This window comes from Triticum aestivum, chromosome 7D (genome assembly GCF_018294505.1).
Source record: "Triticum aestivum cultivar Chinese Spring chromosome 7D, IWGSC CS RefSeq v2.1, whole genome shotgun sequence".
Taxonomy (NCBI): domain Eukaryota; kingdom Viridiplantae; phylum Streptophyta; class Magnoliopsida; order Poales; family Poaceae; genus Triticum; species Triticum aestivum.
Window position 1 is genome coordinate 642,079,999 of NC_057814.1, and position 7,276 is coordinate 642,087,274.

The window sequence follows — 7,276 nt, forward strand, 5'->3', positions numbered from 1 at the left end:
GTAAGCTCGTGTGGTGTCACCTGGATGGATGTGTGCTGCATTTTGCATATCATATTGATCTGTAAAATTCTGTATTTTCTGAAGTCCTCTGCGTCCCACATATCCAGGTTCATCCTTTCATTTCAGCCTCCGCCTGCGCTGCTCATTTCAGCCTCTCTTGCGCTTGTGTCGTCTGCCTCGTTTTCTTCTCTCCGCGCACAACCGACAGAAAAACTTCTCTGCAAGGCGCGTGTATCGCTCTAGTACCTGCTACTAGACCACGTAGAACTAACCCCTGCCAACTCTAGCATCATATATATATAACCTAACTAATTAACCTTCCTACCTACACCCACCATAGCAAACTAGCTTGGAGCCGACAGATGCTCCTGGATAAACGAATAATCTTAGTTGGTGCCTGGCCCAAGGTGATAAACTAGACCTAGCGGCAAGCAAGTAGATCTCAAGGTAAGTACACTGCATAATCACATCCAAAGCAATCCATTCTAAATTTTCCACACATGGACATGCACATAATATATAGTGCTTAATTAATTTGGGTTTTGGTGATCCTATGCATCTTGAGACTCACTATCATCGGAAAAGGAAATATTCGATCGTCACCCTTGACCAGAGGTATCTTTGGACAGACGGGTCGATCTCACAAACTCTCGTAAATAGTGCAGCTAGTTGACCTGAACGAATCACGATGATCAGGGGAGAAAAACTACCATTAAAGAATGGGCAATCAGATCCAAATCTTGGGTAACCGCACTTCACAAACTGTATTCATTTGTTGCATGTGGCTGCCACGTACCTGGATGGATCAATCGGCCATATGCATGGAAAGCAAACTAGTAAGCAAGATCAGCAACCTCATGACACTTAGCCAATGTTGTTGCTTCATGGCAGCGGAGTCCTCTGTGCCACTACCCCACTAGAGATGAAGGTGTTGCCCGATGGATGACAGCCACATTGCCCTACCAACACATCAATGTATTAGCGCCTAATGATGGCCATTGCTAAAGAACCAGGTCCATATGCAATCAAAAACTGGTATTACTTTAAAAAAACTGGTATATGTTTTTCCTTCTAAAAAACTGATGTATGTATCTTCATCGATCTACTTGTTAACAATACTACCTACTTAATTACAATACCACATAGTTAATTAATAGAAAATTTTACCTCTTGGAAGGTAAGAGACCATCAGCAATTTTGCAGGGCTAATATTAACTCTTCTCTTCTACAATGTACATACTGCCCCTATACCGGCGGGCTAACCATGCATTTACCCTCTACCGCTACTGACTTAAGCTCTGCTAGTTAGAGTGGATGTAGGGGCTGTTTGGATCGCTATCCTGAGCTGCCCAGCCAAATATTTGGCGTTGACCGCAACGTTGGTGTCCGTTTGGCTGGGCTCCAAAATTTTGGCTTGCCAAGGCCCAGAGGCTCTTTCCAGTGCATTCGATAGCCAACTCCTGGGGGAGACGTTGGCGGCCGAATCAATCGCCAATATTTTGGCTGCCGATGGGTTGGCAGGGCTGCTGTGGGCAGCAACCAAACAGCCCCGTAGTTACCCTAACTAGTACACTTGCCCACACCATGTCTTGTGAAATAGTTAATACAAATAATTTAAAAATATATTATTGATATGGCCAATGCTTTATATGGTGCCCATAGCACCTCAGACACTGTCAAGTGTCAGCAATGTCATCGGACTCTCCACTATGGAAGGGCTTGATGACAGTTAAGGTTGAATTTTTTAGCAGAGGTTCCTTCTCAGCGGGCAATGGTCTGGACACAAGATTTGGGGAAGATATATACGTGGCTAGGGGATCCTTCAATACCCGAGCCTATATAATATCATGTGGCGAGAAGACGTTTTCGTTGCCTGCTAGGTGTTAGGGACGTGTCCGTTGAATATCGAGTTTCAATGTTCGCTTACTGGGTTAAATGAATGGCATGTGGATCAACTTACTGCACCGTTCTGTTGGAAGTAGCATACTTGCGATATCTTGTCTTTTAAGCTCATATGTGTGGACCTGGGATAATCGTGCAACACATGAAAGCTGAAGCCTATAAATTGAGGGTCCTTACGCCATATCCACATGACAAGCTGCCCTGTGTCCATTACACAAGTAGAAGAACAAACCAGCTACTCAGGTACGCACTACACTAGACGCTCCTCCCTATTTAGCAAATATGCCATCCTTTGTGGCGCGTCGGAAAAAACCAGAGCTCGTGCTACCGGCGCAAGCAACACCGCACGAGACTCTGGCTCTCTCCGACGTTGACGACGCCATAGACCTGCGATTTCTGCAGCCTGCCATCGAGTTCTTTCGTGCTGTCGACATCGACATTGATGACCACGGGCTGGGGCGGCCTGCCACAGCTGCCAAGGTAGTCAAGGCGGCCCTCGCGAAGGCTCTGGTGCACTACTACCCGCTGGCAGGCCGTCTCCGGGAGGCTGCTGGGGGAAAACTAGCCGTCGAGTGCACAGGGGAAGGCGTCGTGTTCGTGGAGGCGGAGGCAGACGTGTCCATGGATGAGCTCGGCAAGCCGTCGCCTCTGCCACCATACCCGTGCGTGGAAGAACTGTTGTGCGAGGTGGGCGACCCTAGGGTTGTTCTTGGAGTTCCCTTGTTCTTCATGCAGGTAGCTACTTAGCTAGCCTTCAACTCTTCACGTCATTATTTCACACTATTGTCTATCTATATACTACTTTCACTAGTGTAAAAAACGCTCTTATATTATGGGATGAAGGAAGTATATTATTAAAACAAGAGCCAAACAAGTTACTCCCTCCGTTCCTAAATATAAGACCTTTTAGATATTCCACAATAAACTACATACGGATGTATATAGACATACTTTATAGTGTAGATTTAATCATTTTGCTTCATATGAAGTCTATAGTGAAATCCCTAAATGTCTTATATTTAGGAATGGAGGGAGTACTACGTACATCCATATTAACTATATTAACTATTTGCAATGGTTATGGTTCAAAGTCAAAAATGCACACAATATTTATCATGTGCAAAAACATTTTCTAAAAGGGTCACGTATGCACCCACTGGGCGACACATGGCCAATCAGATTCTACATGCATTAGGTACGTAATTATAAATTATATTTCCATAAGGACACGCACAGGCATTAACTAAACAACAAGGGTCTCCCGAAAAAAACAGGCATAACTAACTATATCCATTTCAATTACCTTCACATATTAGTATTGTCTTATGTTAAACTTTATGAACTTTGGCAGTTTGTAATTTTTTTACCAACATCTACAATACCAAAGAAAACCATATAAGATTCATCATTGAATATATTTTCATATATATATATATATATATATATATATATATATATATATATATATATATATATATATATAGGACGCCAGTTTGGGACACCTAGGTGCCTGGGCACCTTGCCTCTTCATCGTTGGATCGTGTTCAGCGATTGATTTGGAAACCAATAAAAATGCATCAATTGCTAGTTAATTTGGCAGGCTTTAATTCGTGGACCGTCCCATGCATGCATGTCACGTGATAAAAAGGCAGGGTATTAATACGTAGGTCGACATTTATTGCATTCTTATATAACATGTATTTTGCCCTTGTATAACAGATCAAATTAGGAATGGGTACGTATGACGCAAGATTTCATTGGATATATACGCACCCTGAGAATGCACATAATTTTGGTAGTAGGTATTGCATACCCGTATTAGATAGTTAGAAAATAAAATAAAACATAAATAGTTCTAAAAATAAATTATTGGGTATATACGTACCCGCATGTGTACATAATTACATGAGTAGGTATTAGATACCCGTATTTGTACATAATATTGTTAGTAGGTATTTTTGTATGGTATCGTTAGTAGGTATTAAATACCCATATATTTACATAAATTATTGGGTATATACATACCCGATATGTACATAATTTCGTTAATAGGTATTAAATACTCATATTAAATAGTTAAAAAAATAGAACGTAATAGCTCAGAGAATAATTTACTGGGTATATATACCCGTGTATGCACATAATTTTATTACTAAGTATTAGATACCCGTATTAGATAGTTAGGAAACAAAAATACGCGTATTAGATACTCATAGTAGTTCAGAAGAAAATAAAATATTACTTTGATTTATTGTATGGCAAGTCTTGCATGCCTAATAGTTAAAAATGAACATAAAATGTAAACACGGAAAGTCTTGCATGAAGAATAATTAGGAAACAAATCAAACATTCATTGTGCGGCTGTACATACCTAAAACAATCAAGGTGCCCGGGCACCTAGGTGTCCCAGTTAATTTACCTATATATATATTTACAGTAAATGTTTTTATTTTTTTATATAAATTTGGTCAAACTTTATAAAGTTTGTCTTAGGATAATATATAAAATCGACACGGAGGAAGCCATGGCTTAACAACATTATTAACATTTCTTATTTTCTGTATTAAATAATGTAAATAGGTAACCCAGCTGAGATGTGGAGGATTTGTGATTGGTCTTCACATATGCCACAACATCGCCGACGGCTACGGCACCACTCAATTCCTGAAATGCATCGCCGACTTGGCTCGTACCGGTGGTGATGCCTCCCAAATCGTATTGCCCGTGTGGAATAGAGAGATCCTGACCGCACGCATCCCACCGCACATAAACCCAGAATTCGTGGGATTCCTCCAAAGATTAGGCAGCAAAGGCGATGATGTTATGTTGTCAACACCGCCGGAAGAAATGGTCGTCCGCTTCTTCCTCTTCGGCCCAGAAGACATCGCAGCACTACGTAGCCACCATGCCCCCGCACATCTTTCGCCACCAGCGACAAGCTTCGAGCTTCTGACCGCGGTCATGTGGCGTTGCCGCACGGTGGCGCTCGGCTATGAGCACCACCAGCGGGTGGGCCTAATTTTCTCTATGAATGTGCGCGGGGGTGGGAAGCGCCATGGACTCGTCCCGCATGGGTTTTACGGCAACGCACTATTCTACCCTGTGGCAGACACGACCGCCGGAGAGCTATCTGGCAACCCGCTTGGCTACACACTCGGACTCATCCGTGAGGCCAAGCGCAACATGACAGACGACAACATGGAGTCCATGGTGGATTTCATGGCATCTCTACATGGGCGGCCACCTCTCACCATTGACAAAATGTATGAGGTCTCTGACATGAAATGGATTGGACAGGAGGCACTGGACTTCCGATGGGCGAAGCGAGTTGGCGGCGGCTTACCCATGGTGGGGGACATCTCCTTCGACTCTGTGAGTTGCCACATGAGGTGTAAGAATGGCAAGGGTCAGGACGTGATCGTGATAAACATGATATTGCCAGGACCTGCAATGGACAAGTTTGAGAAGGAGATTGCTGTTTGGGTGTGCAATGGACAAGACGAAAAGTAGTGGTCCGGCTCAATTCGATCAGCCTCATACACCCCTACTAAAATAAACCCCAGCGAGCAAGTGCTTAATCACCATGTCGTTTTGAGTTTGCGACTATGTAGGTGAGGTCGTCGTAAATTTGTAAACTTCTAAATAAAGTGCCCCCTCTCAATAAATTATGTTTAAATAATGCAAGGTTGCTTGCATTAATTTGCACTTGCTTTTGGGTATCTCCAACTGCTTCTCCGCTAACCTTTAAAAAATCTGCTTTAAGGAAGGAAGGAAAGAAGTAGAGTGTTTTTTCTGTGAGAGTTGATCAACTGATTGGGCAGAGTCAATGGCAGTGAGTGAGTTCTGTATGTTTTGGCATGATTTGTTCATTTGATTCGCTGGAACAGCCTTCGAACCGCAACTCAGATCAATCGATCTAGAACGGGATTCGGATTCGCTCAGATCAGTAGCGATTCCGTGCACGATTCACCGAACTCAAAATGAATCCAAATAATGAGACCATTGCTAACCTGATATGGGCATGAGTGCAGCAGCTCGACCCAGCCAGTGGCTACACAACAGCTATGCAGACACGAATGGCCTATGGCCCTAAGTGAATATTAGTTGCTCATTATCCAACATGGTATTAGATGCTAGGTAGCCTCTCCCCGCACGATGCAACTCCGTGCATGCTCCATCCTAGCCGCCGCCGCCGCTGAGCTCTGCTCCTAGTCTTCCTCCGGCTGCCCCCTGCTTGGCTTCAGCCACCCCTGCTCGTTTTTCAGCTCGCCGCTGCTGTGCTCGGCCGCATCCGGCCGCGCTGCCGGCCGCACTAGGCCCGTCCCAATCTGCAGCCTCTCGAGCAGGTCGTCTTTCTCTTGCGCCCAGCCGCCCCTACCTCCTCGTCTGACCGACGTCGCTGGCCCTCTCCGCCTGGCCGCCGCCGTTCCTTTCCCCTCCAGTCGCGGGCCCCCTCTCTGTCCGACCGCCGCCGGTCCTCTCCGACCGGCCGCCGCCATACCGTCTCAGTCCAGTCGCCGGAGCTCCTCTTGCCGCTCGGTTCCCCACCTCGAGGATTTGGCTGGTCCTCGCTCGGTTCCCCACCTCGAGGGAGCCTCAGCTCAATCTAGGCGTTTCTGTGCCCATTGACTTCAAGTCAAAAGAAGAGAGAGACAGAGCCAAAGATCTCATCATGTCTTTTTCGGGCTATGTCGCTGTTCCTCGGTGCTCGGTGATCTTCGATGGCACCAACTATACTGAGTTTGTGGGTTTCATGCGTATCCACATGCGCGGACTTCTGCTGTGGGGCGTTCTCTCTGGCGAGGTCCCCTGTCCGCCATGCCCTGTTGCTCCAGTGGCTCCTGTCCCGCCGGCACCACCGGTTCTTGCTGCTGATGCTTCTCAGGCTGATCGAGATGCAGCCAAAGCTCTCGATGATGCCGCGGTTGATGCTTATGATCAGCAGATGTCAGCTTATTCAGATGCTCTTTCTGCCTACCGGGATGATCTGTCTGCTTGCACTCAGTGGTGCAATGACGATGCTCGTGTTGCTGCTGTTCTTACCGCAAGTGTTCTCCCTCAGTTTGCTTCGGAATTCATGGGCCTCAGCACCGTTGCAGCAATGTGGTCTTATTTATGTCAGCGCTATCAGCCCTCTGGTGATGCTCTCTACTTATCTGTGGTGCGTCAGGAGCATGCTCTTCAGCAGGGTGACTCCTCTGTTGACGAGTTCTACACACAGAGTTCTGCCATCTGGCGCCAGCTTGACTCTCTTCGGACAGTTGTTTGTGGATCTTGCTACTGCTGTCCGACTATGCGGTCTGACATGGAGTTTCAACATGTCCATGAGTTCTTATCTCGCCTCCGCCCCGAGTTTGAGCCTCGGCGTGCTCAC

General features: G+C 45.7%; 1 protein-coding gene across 1 annotated transcript; it reads left to right on the forward strand.

The window, feature by feature from the left end:
* The first annotated feature begins 2,111 nt into the window (after window positions 1–2,111).
* Window positions 2,112–5,581, forward strand: LOC123169226 (acyl transferase 1-like). The gene is made up of 2 exons (XM_044587063.1): window positions 2,112–2,637; window positions 4,483–5,581. Exons 1-2 carry the CDS (start codon window positions 2,185–2,187, stop codon window positions 5,410–5,412), a joined length of 1,383 nt encoding a protein of 460 aa, XP_044442998.1. The 5' UTR covers window positions 2,112–2,184; the 3' UTR covers window positions 5,413–5,581.
* The last annotated feature ends 1,695 nt before the right edge of the window (window positions 5,582–7,276 follow it).

Bases quoted from the DNA above. Each gene is read 5' to 3' on its own strand.
- LOC123169226 (XM_044587063.1), top strand. From the start codon at position 2,185: ATGCCATCCTTTGTGGCGCGTCGGAAAAAACCAGAGCTCGTGCTACCG. The intron at 2,638-4,482 runs GTAGCTACTTAG...TAATGTAAATAG, and splicing joins TTCCCTTGTTCTTCATGCAG to GTAACCCAGCTGAGATGTGG.